This window comes from Megalops cyprinoides, chromosome 10, assembly GCF_013368585.1.
Source record: "Megalops cyprinoides isolate fMegCyp1 chromosome 10, fMegCyp1.pri, whole genome shotgun sequence".
NCBI lineage: Eukaryota > Metazoa > Chordata > Actinopteri > Elopiformes > Megalopidae > Megalops > Megalops cyprinoides.
This window is the reverse complement of record NC_050592.1, coordinates 33,565,120-33,583,891: the sequence shown is the minus strand read 5'-3', so window position 1 is coordinate 33,583,891 and position 18,772 is coordinate 33,565,120. Positions and strand designations below refer to the sequence as shown.

At 44.9% G+C, this 18,772-nt stretch overlaps 1 protein-coding gene across 1 annotated transcript in view; it reads right to left on the bottom strand.

The window, feature by feature from the left end:
* The window catches only part of col14a1a (collagen, type XIV, alpha 1a), a 90,004-nt gene that overhangs the window by 25,961 nt on the left and 45,271 nt on the right, over positions 1-18,772 (bottom strand). Inside the window, exons 25-34 of the mRNA XM_036537998.1 lie at positions 15,618-15,764; positions 14,233-14,307; positions 13,001-13,140; positions 10,228-10,351; positions 7,863-8,006; positions 6,550-6,714; positions 5,985-6,023; positions 5,565-5,703; positions 4,595-4,737; positions 4,066-4,175 (exon numbers count right to left, since the gene is read on the bottom strand). Coding sequence (XP_036393891.1) covers positions 4,066-4,175; positions 4,595-4,737; positions 5,565-5,703; positions 5,985-6,023; positions 6,550-6,714; positions 7,863-8,006; positions 10,228-10,351; positions 13,001-13,140; positions 14,233-14,307; positions 15,618-15,764 — 1,226 coding nt within the window. The remainder of the gene's footprint in view (positions 1-4,065; positions 4,176-4,594; positions 4,738-5,564; positions 5,704-5,984; positions 6,024-6,549; positions 6,715-7,862; positions 8,007-10,227; positions 10,352-13,000; positions 13,141-14,232; positions 14,308-15,617; positions 15,765-18,772) is intronic.

Below are 18,772 nucleotides of genomic sequence, written 5' to 3'. Positions count from 1 at the left end.
AGGAGTTTAAAAATGTAAGTAATGGTAAACGATTCGAACAGGTGTGCATAGTCAGTATACAAGCAGCTAGATAGCAAACAACTAAATCTAATTAAAAACATCACATTTATTATCGGTATTATGCTAACATCAATCATTTGATATACTGTCTTGTAATACATACCAGTTGTAGTATTTATTATGCTAGCAAAACAATGTACCTAGCTTACTAGCCTTCACTGTAGCTAATGTCAAAATTCATTCATTTAGAATTCTGACAGAAATATGTTCAAAATTGATGTATTCTGTGTTTTACCATACTTATTGATATGTATTATGCAGGCAATTAGTAAGCAGTATGCTAGTGCGTGATTTGAGACACAGCCATAGACAATATCCTGCATCATGAGTCTGATTGCCCACAATGAGTCATTTAACCTAGATGTCTGGGTTGAGTCACCAGCTGAGCATGTCTGCAGTGGTGTGATATAATTGGTTTCATCCTGCTGGGGTTGAGTGACTTACATTGGCCTGGATTCCTTGGGGTACTGTTTTATCAGCACCCCCTAGTGACTCACCAGGCCTCTCTAAGTTACTAAGCTGTCGCCAGCGAGAACCATGCAAACTATCCTGCACTGCACTGTACAGCTTAGAGTTAAAAATAGCAGTGGGTATTGCACATGTCTCACTACAGCAATTCCCTCCTGTGGTGTTGAATCAAGCAGGGCCTGGTCAATTTACACATCCAAAGTCAGTAAAAACAGGAGAAAATCCAATACAAAACAAAGACATATATTAATGCATTATATACCACAGACACTGTATCTACCTTTAATTACATATGTAATCTACAGCAATGTTAAAACCCCATGCTGTAGTGAATCACTCAGATTTCCTGTTTTAAATTGTCTTTATTGTAACCTATTTCATCTCCATTTGGTAGTTTAGCATTACCACCAGATAACTGATAGCACCAATTTGAACTGATGACAGCCTGTTCAAACAAGCCCACCTTGCAGATGATATCTGTTTCCCAACAATAGTATCTCTGTCTTCTTTTTTATCTGGATGACATAACTGCTTGCAAAACTCACAGTACATTGATAGTATCACAGACAGGGTCATCTGGAGCTCAGGGGACAGCTTTGTAACACTATAGTGCTGTCAGGTGAAAGATTTGAAGACATCATTTCCCGTACAGTACAGAAAATGATGAACCTAAACTCATGGTAGGTAAAGTCCATATTTGAACGTCAAAATCAATTTGAACCATGTCTTCTGCTGAGTTCCTTAATGGAGTTTTGGACGGGAACTCAATTTTCAATAGCTGAGTGGGCCCCTTCTTTCCGTGTTCATATCAGAGGTGTCAGACATTCACCGCAGAGAGTCTGTTCCGGATCCAAGCATGTAGACGAGACAGCCAGACTTTACAGTAATCACGCTGTAGCCTGTTCAGCTCCACTCAGTTACTGAGAAACACAGCGCCGAGCTGTTTTTCAAACGCTCTCTTGCCCTCAGGAGAAATAAACAAATGCACTCCTCAGAAATAAATGCCTACATGGCCGGGTTAATTAAACGGTTTGCATCTGATGAAAAGCTGAGCTGCTGTAATAGTAAGAACAGCAGATCCATTTAGTAGGGCTTTTTGCTGCGGGTTTTTGCCCATCACTGTGAATACAGACGATGGCATAAAGAATTAGCGGTTCTGATGAGGAGGTTCAGAGAGGCTGGGCAGAGAAGAATGAAAAGTCAAAGCGGCCTTTTCCCACCGAGCCCCATGGGTCAGATCGCTCCCCTGATCAATCCTGGTATAACTCCATAGCTGGCATGATTTCACCACGTGCGTTGTATGCTTAATGCACTGGCCACTGTGGAAAGCAGCAAGTTTGTTTGTTTACTTTTTCGATTTAAGGCCTCTGATTGTAAATGTTGTTTTTCGGTGAATGATGTGCCCACCGTTGACTCAGTTTCAGGGTATGGCAGTCTGACAGACTTCATTTCCTAGGCCACATTCTCACCGGTATGGACAGAAGCTGCTGCCATCAACTAGTACCTGAGAGTCAGCCCTGAAACTGAGGATTTATTGAGGACTTCGAGAAAACATCTTTTCAGCAAATTACCATTAAACAGATTTGCCTTTTGATAGTTTTTTTCTGGGAACATGTACAAGAAAAGCATTCCTTGCCTCTGGGAACAAAAATGTGGTGATAAAAATAAGAATAAGAAATACTGCCTTTTATCCTAATTTATTTAAAAACACAGATACAGTCAGGCACAATCATCTTACACGCTTCAGTCATTCTTCTGTGGAAAATGCAACTGAATGGTATTTTAATTTTAAAGTACCTACACTAGGCTCAAAGACAAGGCTACTCTCATCCAAACTTCAACATATTAGATTGTTGATATAAAAAAGATGAAATCAGCGTATTATCTGCTGAATTATAAACACTGAGACAGAATTTGCTGGAAGAGTGGTGTGCAGGGCGAGCAGCACGGGGCGCGTATGTACGAGCACAACGGCACAACGTCAGCGTTTTCACTTCATTTCGGCCCCGGCGCTATCCCATTACACACATCCAGATACCATCGCGCGCTGCAAATGGAACAGGTTTCAATGGGTTCAACAATTCTTCAATAAGAAACGGTGGCGAAAGGCTCCACACAGAAGTACGGGCGACCTACTCCTCTCAGGCGCACGTTATCGGGATGCCTTCCAGCCAGGGTTTGTTTAAAAGCTGTCATAACAATTCAAACGCCAGAGCTTTATTCCTGGGTCAGCGATATTCGGGATGCCAATTTCACTACACGGGGTTTACATTTTGAAAATAAGTTTCAGCTGGGCGCAGATAAACTCTAAAGCCCTTCTTGCCACAGTAGGAGTGATTGAAATGTGTTTCTTATTACTGGGTTCGCAGAATCAAACGTGCTTGTGCGTCTCGGCTTCAGTTATTGCGGTGGAGATGAGAAGAACTTTTCATGTGCTGTAACTCATCTAATTTTTCGCACAGCAAATTAAAAGGCCCATATAATTTGTTTCATAAACACTTCTGTGAAACTAAAATTTAACATGTTTTTTCAACACGACAGTTTCCCATTTGCATGGACTGATCAGCCTATTTAAACCTGAACAGTGTTAAATTCCTAACATATACGTTGCTTTTTGCTCATTTGAGTATGTGTAATATGCTATAGGTGTACTGAAATATCATCTTTTATTCTGGAGTAAGTTTTCTATTGTGCTGTTATCTGATGCAACATAAGCCACTCTGAGTCAGTGAGTGTCCCGAGCAACACTAATACTACTATTAGTAATGACATTCACCTTTTCTTGGGCTAGGTGTGAGTCTTTTCTTGGGCTACACGGGAGCCGTGTTTCCTGCAGTCTATGATACCTGCTTACAAAACATCTAACCAATCAATGAATAGTCTGCAATATGAATAAACTGGAATATTCAGTTTATATGTGGTATATACATTAACTTTCCCTTTCCTCAATAAAACAGCTGGAGGTGAAATATCATCAGAATGTTATGTTCCCAGCCACTAACCATTACAGCTTTCATGATTACAGCACACAGCTTTGAAGCATGGGAGCCAGAAAAGGCTGTTGTTCGTCGAGCGGCCTGCTGAAGACGGGTTAAAATGCGGAGGCACAGTTGTGCAATGTGACTGCGGATGGCAGGGCGTTGGAGTGTTGGAGTGCACAATGCCTCCCCTCTTCGATGGGGCTGGCCTCCTCCAACGCCCAGTCTCACACCACCAAACACAGCACGGCATGAATACATCAGCATGCGCTCAGCCTCCTCTAACTCCTCTGTTAGCAGCAGTGAGAGAGAGGCATGATGGAGAGCTACCTAAGAAGCTCGTATGGACTGCTGTGAGGAGAGGGATGGGCTTACACATCCATTAGCTGGAATGGTTTTCTCTGGACATTTCCGTAGATGCTCAGACCCTTTCTGTTTCAGAGGCCAAACAGCTTTTTGGTAAACCGTGTGACAGAACTGTTGTTTGATGAAGTGTGAGGTGATGCCTCGATGGGCTGGGGGCTGTGGACTCACTGCTGCTCAGAGGAGAGGCACTAACCTTATGAAAGCTGCCATGAAAGATCTTCTTTATCTCAGGCCCCTCAAATGTCACAGTCTGGAATTCACCCTTGTAGTCGTAGTTGAAGAAGGTTAGGGTTTTCCCGCCATCTAATGTTGGACACAGGTTGCTCGTCAGTCGTTGACTACAGGTCACTCAAACAGTATTTTCTGTATACATGATTGCAGTGTGAGACGAGTGAGTGCTGGTATAAGTCTAACATGAATGGATTCTGCAACATGCCCAGACACTTATTTTACCCAAGGTTTTGAAGCTTCAGGTTACATTACAAGAATAGAGGGGGCATGTCCCAGATTATATTACCATGATAATTCAGCATCTGTCCTCCTTAATCTTCAACATAGACACGCTGCTCAACTGTGCCACTGCACAGAAATAATGTGAAGAAGAAAACATTCCATCCACAGATTGTTAAATCTGAGGATTTCACTGTGCAATCAACCTTCCTCTGCCAGCTCCTGAGCTTTCCTGAAACCAGCAGGGGTGCAAAAACAGACGCCATACTTACTGTCCAGAATTACGCCCACCAGGGGATCGTTTTCCTTGTTCAGAATCTCCCACAATGCGAAGGGCTCCTGGGGAGTGTCTGGCAGCAGGCGGAACAGCACCGTGATGGTGTAGTCTGAGGGAAGGCCTTCGGGGTGGAGATACCTGGTATACAGTGAAGGGAACATTGATTAGGGAACTGATTAGGGAAGCACATATGTAACCGGTAGGTTGCAGATTCAAACCCCTGATGAGGCACTCAACCTCTTCCAGCTGTATAAATGGGAAATGGGTGAAGGTATATACCATGTAACCCATCCGGGGCAAGGAGGTCTGCTAAATAAACAAGCAATGTGTCAATCACTGCAAACAGCCATGCAGTGTGTGTCTTTTCCTTTCCCTGTGACTCCTACTTATAAACAGCTTAGTTCAGGTTGACATTTGCAACCTAATTTTAAAGGGTACCTGAAGATTTAGTATACAAATTTTCAAAAAACTTAATTATGCTTGGCTGGTTTCACACAGGGGGGAAACGTGATAAGGACCCAACAAAAATACAATACATCTAACTGACGTGGGTTTGGGAGGGGGAAGCGAGGCCTTTGCAGGTCAAAGAGAAGAAATTATACAATTTCAAGGTGCTAAAATTCTTCCCTGCAATAATATCTCTCCCCTGGAAGACGTGAAAGCAAGCCTAATCTAAATATTATCCTGAGCACAGGCAGCAGAGTATCCGACACAGGCGAGGGACACCCCAAACACACACGAGCCAGACTCTGCTTCATGTGTATTCAGAGTCCCATTCGTGGCTTCTCTGTCTGCCAGTAAATCTGCACTCTTTGAGGAGCCTTCAGCGCAATGTTAACTGCAGAGTTAAAGCGGTCTGGTCTTCGTCTCCTGCTCAGCTGGCCGGGACACCCTTGCCCCCTTGCTTTCAGCCCTCGGCTCTGTAATGGGGAGACTTGTTTGAAGAGGCACTGCGGGACACGCACTTGGTGGGCTGGGAGAGCAGCGCGTCCTTGTGCAGCCTGTAGCAGGGGAAGCTGTTGAACGTGCCGGGCTCCAAGGAGACACCCTCCACGCTGCCATACTGGTTCTCCACCAGCCCAAACATCTCCATCATCCTGAACCCTAGGATAGGGAGGGACATAATGAAGTTAATATAGAACTAGAAAAGAGAGGGTGTAACAGGAGGAAGGCGCGAAACAAATGCAAAAGACCTTTTCATACTGACTATCACATGGCAGCTTTGTAAGTAGGTGACTGGATGCTGTGGTGTTCTGCCAATGTGAGCATCACTGTACACCCAGCTATGTAGCTGGCTCAGATTATGCTGTACATCGCTATAGAGCAGCCACTGTGCACTGTGTCCCATTGGACGTCAATGACCCCACCATGACCCCACCTCTTACCTGCCAGGGTCTTCCCGCTCATCATAACAGCTGGACAGGCTGAACGGACACAAATTTAAACAAGAACAACACAGTACAAACATGGATCAATGTCAATGTCAATATCAATCAACTTCAATCTTTCACAACTTGCCATTCAGAATCCTCAACCTATTAATATGTTCCTAATTACCCCAATCCTGGCTTATTGGTCCCAGAGCAGCAGCAATGCCTCCACCTCCCAAATCCTTCTACCCCTCTGATGCCCCAGTCTTCTACCTATGGACTCTCATTTAGCCTTGTGCTTTCATATGTATTGACTGAAAGCATTGTTATTATTTATGGATGTCATCACAAAATTATAATAACAATAATAACAATAGCAGTTACAAAAACAAAGATTGTAATACATATTTATGGGCTGTTTAGCTGCTGTATCCCCTCTGTCAGAGAATCCATAATCTTCCTCTGCACTACATAATGCACTAGATAATAAGAGCATATCTACATAATGGTGCATGTCTCCCAGGCCTGGGATCACGCTGACAGATTTGGAGTCGGTTCCTGCTAACCACGCGGCACTCACTGGCCGAGGCTGCCTCGCACACAAACGTTATCAGCTGCTCCTCGATCTTCTTGAAGGCGTCCAAATCATCCACAAAGAAGACATGCCTCTCACTGGGCTTGCTAGCGATGTTCACCAGCTCCCCATAGTCGGCATCGGCGAAACCAATGGCAAAGATAATGTAACCTGTGGAGATGGGGGAGAAGGAGAGGAGGAGAATGAGGCCTGGCCGGGTATGTAGAATAACCCACTGCATCATATCAGCTCTGTGTTTGCACAGCTGACAGCCTCGTGCCAGGCTTCCCACCAAGCCTGTACATTACATATTACCCCTAGATGCTTTATTACACCTTTATTCATGTTTAGCCCCTCCCTCAACTCCCCAATAGTGGGAACCCCAGTAGTGTCCCAAGATCTGAACAGCCAACATGTCCTCTCTCTTTTTTCTATTATGAGATGCACGCTTGTGTAAAGAAATCAAAGCCTTCTCAGACCAGTATGGCTTAATGCCAGTTAGCTTATATAACTAGAACAGTGCACTGCAAACCAATGTTTGTACACCCACACTCCAGAGGCAGTCCAAATAGAAATTAAAATATGGTGTCAAGGGCTGAAGAAAGCAGGGAAAAGAAAAATGGGGGATACATTTTTTCATATGTATTATGTATGACATACACTCATAACCAGAGCCCACTCTTTCACAAAGTTTCCAGAATTAATAAGTTATTCTTTCCATCATATACAAGGCTCTTACTTCTGTCAGCCATGGTTGATAAGTGAGGGGATGTGTCTGGAGCAGAACCATACCATTGGCGTTCTAGGCTGTAACTAATAAGATTTGCAAGAGTAGATGAGTAGATGAGACTTCTACCCACTAAAACCTCTGGAGCTCTAAGGCTCCAGTACATTAAACATATACTTAAAGTACTTCAAATTTAAATATACAGAAATGAACATAGTGATAATAATACATTAATATACTGAATCTATATAAACTATATAAACATAAAGTTACATTCAATATATCATTCATTACTATGAATACATATTTAAAGTAAAATAAATATATCGTTCATTTATTTAATGTCCATATATTATTAACAACCCAAAAAATATCACTCCTGATTCCTGAGATATATCTTTGGTTAGGACCTGGACATGCAGCTTCCCTCCCCACCTGGTCTATGCTGCTGCTTTACATTAGCAGCCAATCAGCCCTGTTCCTGGAGCCAGGCACTCCTGTGGGGTTCCCAGCTCTCGGTGGGCCACAGTGCTCCAGGACTAACACTGAAGGGTCCTGATTCATGTAAGTGTGGATCCGCCGCACCACTCACCATCCATCTGCATCTCCTTGGAGACCTTGTTGACATCGTCCTGGGACCGGCCATCGGTCAGCACCACCAGGACTTTAGGTATGCCCCTCCTCGCACCTCCCGCCACGGTAAAGATGCCGTCCCTCACATGCTTGATGGCCCGCCCTGGGGGGGGTGGGAGATAGGATCACTGTTTTGATCACAGGGACCATCCACTGCAGATCACTCACACACCCTCACAAGCACCAGACACGCAGATCAAAGCAGCAAAACTCGACGATGAACACTTTAGCATGGCCACTTGGGACATTTTCTGAATGTTTTCTGTTTTGAAAAGTTTTGAGTACTCCAGTTCACAAGTTGGTATGTGGCCCTGGAGTCCAGAGCCCAACCAAATGCGGCTGTTGGACTTGGGCGAGAATGCAGTCGATCGAGGCGCAAGAAAGAGTGACTGGCTCCTCGCTGCGCAGGCCCCCCCTTTACTCGGCTGCTTCGGTTAAATGAAATACAATGTCACACAGAGATTCTAATGAGCAGTGGCACCAGCACGAAGAAGTCAAACAGACAGAAATCACTCCAAGTTTCCCCCGTTCCAATTTCCATTTCTAATCTTCCCATAACGTCTAAGGTTAGCACGCAGGGAACATCTTCCCCGGGCCTCTGAATAAAATATGTGGCCGCATGGAGGTGCGGGACGAGAAAATCACGGGAGTGGATTGCTGCAAATTGAATCTGAGCCACGGCCGGGCCTCGCCTGATCCCCCTACTGTCCCTTCACGCTTTTATTAGGCCGCCTGTCGAAAAAGACAAACGACGGAGCGACGGAGTAAACACCGCTCTTTGAATTCATAAGCTATATCTGTTTTAAAATCTCATTAAAACAAATGGGCCGGATTGAAAATGCAACGGCACTGGAGCAAGAAGAGGAGGCCTGTGTCTGTGTGCAGGGGGGCGATCCCAGGGACGCACAGAACGAGGGCCGGCTGCCGAGTCATCAATCAAAAGCATTCAGGGGCGCACGCAGAACCTCGAAGAATGGACAGGGAGTTATTTCTTACATAAATCATCCAGGGGCATGTTTTTTCTGACACCACACTTTGCTTTGCTAATGTCAGTGGGTTCACTGGACAAATCGCAATCCTTTCTGAACAGACCAGTTTATAACACTCGTGCCATCCCCATATCACACACAGAACACAGGGCTCATTTTGGCTGGTCCCTGTGAGGGCTCAGGTTGCCGCCCGAAGTGTGCTGCCCGGGAGAGGCTGGCAGTTAATCAGGTGTCGGTCTCCCACCCAGATAAATACAAGGTGGCAACCGAAGGCTGGAGCCAATCATTTCAATCCCTGGGTTTTATCCTTTAAATATGAATTTGTGAAAATAAAGGGATTAAGCCCTAATGCCCTGGCTCCTGTGAATCAATCATTTTCAGCTTCGAGTGAGAAGCCACAAAAGCCTTAATGAACAAATGCCTGCCAGGAATAATGGCCAAATCATGTTTGGTTACACGCGGTGGACAGCAGCGGCTCCGCACAGAGGGCCCAGAGTGCTGTTACACCGGGGCTCACGCGGAAGCCTCTAGAAAGCCACTGCGTTCCATCCGCAGAGACTGCAGCCACTGCCAGTGAAAACAGCCTGGAAAAACATCTCCACAGCTGGCTGGCGCTAAGGGTAGAGGCTATCCCTGGTTAGCGAGGATAGAGATCTCTCTTTCTCCCCCACCCACCACGATCGTGCACACTAATCTCAAAACCGCTATGAGCATGCAAGGTGTTTCATTTAACGACTGTAAATATTCGCACATTTTTGGCAGCCCCTCAGCCGAGGCTCCAATTCACCACAGGGATGGAGGCACAGGCAAGGAAATAAGAACAAAAATATCTGTAATATCAGACAGCAAGGTTTTTAAATGGGAAAAATATCTCTATGTATTTATATATAAACACGTGCTATTTCTATCGCTCGACTCAAGTTGTCAGGATTGATTTGGTACATTTTCACTTGTGGTAATGACTAATGACGGAGTATGCGAAACGCATCCTGACAGGAGAATCCTCGAAAAGACAGCTTTAGCTGTAAAAATGCTCAGACGTGAAATAAAACCTTTCCTCGCCGAGTAGAACGGCCTGCCAGCAAGCCTTCTGTCTTGTTTGCGCTAAGGCGCCTGTTTCCTCCTCCTAAATCATAGTTAGCACAGAGAGAAAGAGAAAGACAGAGAGACAGACGAGAGAGAAAGGGAGAAAGAGAGAGACAGAAAGAAAGAGATAGACAAAAGAGAGTGAGAGAAACAGACAGACAGACAGAGACAGAGAGCAGACCCTTCGACAGAGGGCCCTGCCCCTTCTCTGTCCCTCATAGCCCCCACGAAGGGGAGCGCGATACATGCCTGTCATGGTGTTTCCCCCCTTGTATGAGATGCGTTGCACGGCGTCCAGCAGCGCCTCCTTGTCATCGTAGGCGCTGAGCTTGAACTCTGTGCGGGCGTCGTCGCTGAACTGCACAATCGCAACCTGCCAGAGCAGAAGAACCAGTTTTATTATTAATATAACTCTTGTGCTTATTACAACACCCCACTTATTATAAGAACTGCTCTTATTATAAGAACCCACTGTTACTATTATTAATATTATTATTACACTCATCACAAGAACTGCTCTTATTATAAAAAATGCTCTTATTATAAGAAGCACTGTTATTATTAATATTAGTACGACACATCACAAGAACCCTTCTTATTATAAGAAGTGCTCTTATTATTATTTCACTTGCTTCGCAGACACTCTTATCCACAGCAACTTGCATAGACACTTTGCAAGCTGGATATTTACTGAGGCAGTTCAGGCCTCCTTGCCAAAGGGTATAGCAACAGTGTGTCACCAGCAACCTTTGGGTTACAAGCACCGGCCCTTACCACTACACCATTCTGCTGCCCTGCAGATTGAGGTTTTGTAATACCTGGAGCGCTCTCTGTTTTTCTAGTCCTGTGCCAGCGGAAATGAAGGCCTGCTGCCCTCCCCTGCAGGGTCCTTCCCACTCCCAAGCACTCTCTTGAACGCCCTCTTTCGCCAGACCGTGGCGGAATGCGGCATTTGCCTTTGAAGGCTTGATTGTCTGAAACACAGGCTATTTCAGCCTGAACCCATTAGGCTTAATCTCTCCTCTACTCCAGTCCCGCAGCTCTGTGGCTCTGCAGCTCTGACGCCCCGACGCAGAGGAACAAGTGAAGAGGTTTGTTTTCCTCCACACTCAGCCGCGGTGCGAGGGTCCCCACCCCCCCACCCCTCCACGTCACTGCATCGCGCACAGCAGAAGGGGGGCAGGGGGTGTTTGGGGGGGGGGGGTTGATGATGATCAATGGGCTCTCCTCACTGTGTCTAGACACGGGCCGCTTTCACCTAATGGGCTCTCACGGGACGGGGGTGGGGGTGGGGGGGTTTGATCTGGTGGTGCTCCACAACACTAGCCGAGGCTCCCTTGCTGACACTAATGTTCTCTATCCCTGGCAGAGGGATCAAAAAACAACCAGTCCCACCTGCTGCCCATTTTCTGCCATATTTGGCTGCTTGCACTTTGGCCAATGGCCAAATGGGGCCCATGAGGTCACAGGCCAGGCTTGTGGCTTTTCTAATGGCTCCGATTGGTCCATCTGCGATCTAACACAGTTTAATCAGATCAGATGCAAATTTTTAAAGGTTCACCAGGTTTTTCTACAGAGGAAGAAGATGTTGCAAAGGCTTTTGATTGATGGGGTACAAAGACGTCCTTGTCTGTTTAATCCCTCTCTGAAAGATCATAAAAATGTCACAGAATGGCAAAGGCAGTGGCTGGATCCAAGTGGAAGTTTAAAAAAAAAGACTGGACAGAGTGCATGGAAACATTAAGAAAATTATGAGCCAGGGACATCCAAAAATAACAAAAACCTATGAGCAGAAACATGTCTGATCAGGTGGACATTCTAAATGGAACGACTTGGATTTAGCAATGTTGCTTACCAGAATATCAAACAGAGGTATAAAAAAAAACAGAAACACTGAAGTTGAAGGGTGCATTTGTGATGACCACACCTCAATCACCTGTGTGTGTGTGAGTGCATTAGCCCCAGTCTGGGCCCCCCCTCTGATAACGCTATAGCACTGTGGTTGGAGGGGAATGAATTAGGCCCAATCACCCTTCCAGAACCCCCTCTCTGTTCTTCATGGCATCAGGAGGTGGTGAGGGGAGAGGGCTTGAATCACAAAGAGGTCAAGCCATTTCAAACATCTGAGAGAAAAAAACAACTCACATAATAACAATGCATGCCCATCTTCCATATCAAATAACACTCAATCTTAAAATTTGGCTAGACTCATCACAACAAATGACAGCTCATTCAGAGAGATGGGTTACATAGGAAGCATGGATGTATGTCACTGTTTTTTGCAGTTGTGACAAGCACAACAGGGACACTCCCCTCCCTCATCCTCCTCCTCCACCTATACCTTTATCAGCTGGTGGTATGGGTCTGACACAGCTGTACACACTGATTGCACCTCTGTGTTTTAAGTGAATCATCAGGAGCGTCACTGACTTGAGTTGCGTCCATTCAGAGTGCTCCCTGCGCTTCTTCTCAAATTCTCAAATTCAAACCCCATCTCCTTGTTTTCTTCACGTCCCTCTGGGCTTGCTACCATCTTTTTTTACTTCCACTGGCCAGTCTCTCTCCACCTTTTGTGTGTCTTAATGATCTCTCAGAGAGTAGCAACATAAACCAGGACACCTGCGGACCGTCTCAGTAAGACTCCTCTGTGAAATCTCTCTCCTTAGTGGAAAATTCTTGAAAGACTAAAAAAGCAGGAAATCAATAATTATGTTGGACCTTCCACCACAGCAGATCCCAGACGAAGAGCCATAGGAAAAAGATGAAAAGCACGTTCAGTTTTAAAATCTATACGCCATGGAATGTACAATTGAGCTTTTCACAACTGTATTTGGATAAAATACTTTGCTCAAGAGTACAGTGGCAAAGTCTCAGCGCCCACACAACCCCAATGACTTGTCCACACCCCTGCACTTAGAAAGCATGTGTTTTACAACTGTTGAAACACGTTACAGTATGAAACAGAAACATATAGACATTATAAAAATAATAACATACAGGGTGATTAAACTGGGTGACTGACCTGTGTGCCGTCAGGCCCGATCTTGTCCAGGGCCCCAGTGGTGCTGTACAGGAAGCCGATGATCTTCTGGAAGTTTTCGGAACCGATGCTCCAGGACCCATCCACTAAGAAGGCCAGATCAGCCTTCACGGCCTTGCAGACTGGAGGAGAGAAACCACATCGCCATCACAGCCTGATTAGTAATCCATTGTCCATTGGCTGGGAATGATCCCTGCTTTTCCCTGCGTCTCAGAATGTGATTTAGAACCTCAACACCAATCCATCTGCAGTGGCTCTTTATGAAGAGACAGACTGCTGCTCTTTGGGGGAATCTGCATTTGGCCATTGCTGGACTTCCATGGAGGGAAATAAAAGTATAGCTTGATGTTTCTTGGGTAAATATTCCATAACATTAGATTTATGGGCTCTTACATTGGCTTGTATGGATTCCAAGTGGGGAGTACTTTTCAATTAGCTTTAAGTACTAAGAATCATAGTAGAACTCCACAGGAAAGGTAATCAAAGGACCCATGTTTGTGGAAGCCGAAGGCTCCTTCCTAACAGCAAATGCTAATTAGCAAGACCACTGCATGCCTGTGCTAATGACAGGCAAATTTGGTGGACACTAAGCCCATCTGCTTATTACTTCTGAGAGACTGACAGACAGCCAGCATTAATAGGTTTGGCTTTGCAACATTGCATGTGATGCCCATCACTTAAAACATGCTTTGAACCTGATCGCCAATACAAGCCAAAGCATTATGCTTGCACTTGAATACCCACTCCTCGAGAGTGGCATATGAACTGTATTATTCTATGTCATGATTACCATTTGTTTTCATAGTAGACATCCTGGTGTAGCAGCTGGATGTACAATGTTCACAAAAAAGATGCAAACTTCTGAAACCATTTGCTGACTCATTGCCTAAGATGTTTATTGGCTAAATTAAACTCATATTGTTCCTCATGTTAGATATGTCCCAGGGAAAATATCTTCTGCAACATGGTTCAGACCTCATGAGTTACAAAGGGAGCTTTGATCTGCATAATGAAATCCAGTGAAAAATATGAGCTCTGGAATATACATTCCAGAGGAGCCGGGCATCTGAACAACTGAGGATGTGAATCTGTTTCACTCAGGCAGGCAAAGGCCACCTGTCACAAGCAATGTGCTCATGATAAAGGTCATGGCGCCCGCTGTCCTGTGTCGGTCACAGTGGGCGCAGGGCGCAGACACTCGGACACTTTCTCACCTTCCTTGGCGGGTGGGATGGTGGGGGCGGGGGTCGTCGTGGGGGGCATGGTTGGCGGCTCGGTAGGAGCGGGAACTGAACAAGACACAACATGCACATAAATCAAGACCACAGCATGACACATTCCCTTTTTCATCTGCACAAAACATCATTTAACAGTGCTGGAGTAAGGAGCTCTTTACGCTTGCAAGCAGACACAGGTCTCATCCACCCCACTCCTGTTCGCCCTAAAAGCACACTGCTCCAGGTGTCGAACCGCACTGATGTGGCCCAACGAGCTGGGAGCGAGCAAGCAAGCCAGTCTGGCCCAGCAGAAAAGCGTGAACACGCACACATGCTAAGCGTACTAACAACCACTCTTAATGTTTAATGCTTTTCTTCCCATCTGCGCTGGACTAGAGTCCACCCCCCACTGATGTGACAAATCGGTAGGAAAGCAAAAGAAACCAGACCAACAAATTGTGGTCAGGACTGGGCTAGCTCCCGGTTGCTATCCTCAGCGAGAGAGCACCATGGACCCTTGGGAGAACACAGCCTATATCCCGGAAAATTAATGTGACCCCATACAGGAGAACATGCTGCTCTCCCCAGCTCATTGCCTTGCCAATGGGCTGCATCATTGCCTGGTTATTGTTGTAACTAAGTGACTTTTATACTTTAGGGGGGAAATGAACCATGGGTAGAAACAGGCCATCAAGAGGAAGCTTAGCAGCAGACACAAAGTAAATGCATGCATTCAATATGCTTGTCTCTGGAGCGACGACACCAGGCCAAGAGACGGAGATGTTCGTAATTTTTTTATCTTAAAGTTTCTAAGCCACGCTCTTCTACAAATAGGCTTGTACACAGAAGGTACTGTTTCCAAACACATTGCAACATTAAGACATCAGAGGCATTCATTATCCAAGATACACACAAAAACACAAAGCAACTGCTTCTCACATTAAAGGTAGTTAGCGCACAGCAGGACTTGTAAGCGGTAAACACGAAAGAACAGAACTTTATTCCACCTGCGGTGCTGTATCATAATTACCTGAGCGAATCTGCCAGTTTGTTTTAAGTGCAGGGTACTGCTGTGCCTTTTCCCTGCTTCCCCAAACACACATTCAGCTCCGCTGCTGCAGTGCACACCTACTGTACAGCCGCTAAAATAATTACTTTCCGTAGCAAAGGCTCAGTTCTCCCACAGGGGAGGCATAACAATTTTGAAAGGCTGCGGTTTTTAATTTGTGTCATAACAATGCAATGCACTTGGGGTCTACAAAGGCACTCAGCATCTCAAGACAAGCACATATCACAGAGTGAGGACATCTCCAGGAGGTAATGTATTAAGCTAAACAGATGCACGGAGCTCCAACCCCCCACCCCACCCCAAAGATACATACGTGTTTTGTCCATGGTGGTGACTGCAGGGCCCTCCATGTCCTGGTACTGGGTGTAGACGCTGATCTTGTATTGGGTGTTGGGAGTGAGGTCATAGAAGCAGTGCCGGGAGGCCCCGCCCCCTAAGTTCACCTCCTGCCTCTGTCCATCTGGAAGGAAGGACAACTCTGTTGAGCATTTTCAAGTGGTCAGGTGATGCCAACTGAGTCGTGCTGGCTGTTAATCACGGTGTACACATGAATGTAACACCCAGTGGTTTACTCTCTTTTGCAGTGTCAAAGAGATTCACTACTAGCTGCTGACTGGCACAGAACGCTATGCAAAATGAGATCTCTGTAAAGGCCCCATTTCAGTCCATGCCAAAGTTCTTAGGTGACTCCTGACCATAAACAGACAGTAGAGTCCAGTGGTGTAGTAGTAAGGAGCAAGGCTTGTAACCAAAAGGTTGCTGGTTCGATTCCCCTCTGGGGCACTGCTGCTTTGCCTCAGTAAGGGTAACTAAATGACAATAATGCAACATAAGAAAGACCATTGCTGTATTCAAGTCCAGACTTGATGCAGTTTTGGATTCTCTTTAATTGAAATGGCGAGCTTAGTTGGGCAGAATGGCCTGTTCTTGTCATAATATGTTCTTATGTTCTTACGTTCTTATAACGTAAACAATATCAATCATTGCAGGCCACCTCAGTTTGTCTTTGAAAAGCAGTCAATATTGATACATGACTACCTTAGTTTATATAGATCTAACTGGAGCTTCACATTAATAGTAAATAAACTGAAATAAATATAAGGAGGTTGGTTGATGCACCAAGTCAACAGCTCTTAAAAGAGTGCTTGATCACTGCTTTGTTTCTTTACATACTAGGTGCTGTACGTTGTAGAGATCCATTCCGGGTACCTAGATGAACCACAACATCAGCATGTTGGAACAACGGAAGGTGAAGAGCTGGAATGCCTGAGGAAAGTTCCAGACCAGCGGAGGCCGGTGAAACAACGCATGGCGACACAAAGACTAATGGCAGTAATTCATCAACTTCTCAACCACAATTATTTTAAATAGGTATCCCTCAGCCACAATAAAGGACAAAAGCCATAGCATGTTAAATATAACCACCTACTGGAGAAGGCTTAGCAGGAGTATCTTAGACATGCACTATGCTCTGTGGATCCTACAAGACCCGTGTGATTATTCAAATTTGCAGAGACGGCCTTGACCAATCGGATTATGAGGCCTCCTACAAGGCCAGCTCCCTCATTTCCTTTATCCTGGAACTGTAATTTTTAAAATCTCCTTCAAGGGATTTTATTCATCTGCCATGAAGGAATTATATTTCCTATCCACAGTGTGTGTTCACTTTCAAAAGCAGGATTTCTTTCATACATCTTCATTTCCCTGTAATTTAACAACGGTGAGCAGAGAGAGTATGAGCAACTCCTGTTTCGGAGACATGGAGGGCCAGGACAAAGCAAAGCTGAGACAATATAAAATGAAGTGGGTCTTTTTTTTGTCTCAAGTCAGAAATTTCCAGAAGCATGACAACAGTTTTCTTCCTAGACCCGCTACAGACTTATCCCGAGTCTGGAAGTCATTTAAAAAGATTCGGCAAGGACGCTCACACACTTTCAATCCAATTTACATCATAACACAAGCCGCAAAGCTCCTGATCCAAGAGCGGGAAGCATCCAAAATTACCCAGAGTTATATGTCTGATCATTTTTAAACCAATTGTGTTAGGATTTTTGTATAAATGGCCCACTACTATTGAGCAACACCGTTACAGACCAGATTTTCAGACCAGCTCAGCAAGAGGTTATTTAAGAAATTCACAAAGAAAAGTATTTGTTTACACAAATGGCACAGTGTGGTCCCATCAAACATTTGGAAACCATAAACATCTCCCATGCTGAATAAAGCAGTTTGCTAGGATAAGTGGAGCCCTACAGATCTTTCCTATGAAATTTTACATTGAACTATTAACTTGAAGCCATTAGCGGTAATCTGTCTAATAATGATAATGGCATTTCAAAGAGCTGGTAACACTGCTACATAAAGACAGCTGTGAGAATTCTTTCCCTTATAAATCCTTTTCCTCTAACATTCTGTGGGATGCTCTGTGCCATGGTATGCTGGCTGTGGCTCGATCAGAAGATTGGATGGAAAAGCTCAAAGGAACACACACCTAAAACAAAGGAGTTTCAGAAGTTGCCTCTGCTTTCAGATTTCACATTTTTAAACTGAATCCAGTCTTATTACTGTAATTTCCATGCACATCCCTTCTGGACTCACAGATCCTTTTATATTTTTGCTTGCTAGCACTGACGAAGCATGTAAATCATTGGTGTGGGTCTTGTCCTGGGAGAGACAAGTATGCAAGACAGGCATGCATGCACCCACATTCACACACACACATCCACACACACACACACACACACACAGAAGCTTCTAAACAACCACGCACCCCAACAGTGCACATTCCCATATCCCTCTATAGCACCCCCCCAAGCCTGTGTATATGAGCTTTAGCTTCAGTAATGCTAGCCAGGCGCATACCACACCAGCAGGATATGGCCACCCGGAAAGCCTGGAGGACAGGATCTACATTTAATATGTCCCGTCTCCCATGCTCAGAGCTGTCTTTACATACACATACAAAGAGAGGAAGCAGGGGGCTTGGAGGATTTGGAGATAAACAGCGTGCTCTTCTGAAGGCACCAGTGAGAAAAGCAATGAAATCTCATCTCCATCTCCAAAGCTGAACAGTAACACTGTCAGCGTATGCCAGCGATATACATTGGCACATCAAGCTGCAAGGTATAGGTAAGTCACTGTTACACAAGGGAAGAAAAAAAATGAAAATCTTTTTTCTCTGCATTGCAGAGACAGATTTAAAAAATCACAATGCCTACCCCTCATGCCTGTGATATATACCATACAAGTGCTGTATACAACCACTAACAGTATCACTCATCTTCATTACATTAAAACAGTAAACATTAGAATATAATGGATATACCTATACCTAAAAACAAAATGTCCAACAGAGTGAGGGATATCTAGGGCAAACCGCAGTAAGTCTGTACTTGCACTGTACGAAAACACACTAAGACTGAATTCTATTTCTGAATCCTGGATAAAAAAAAAAAAAACAGAGAAAGT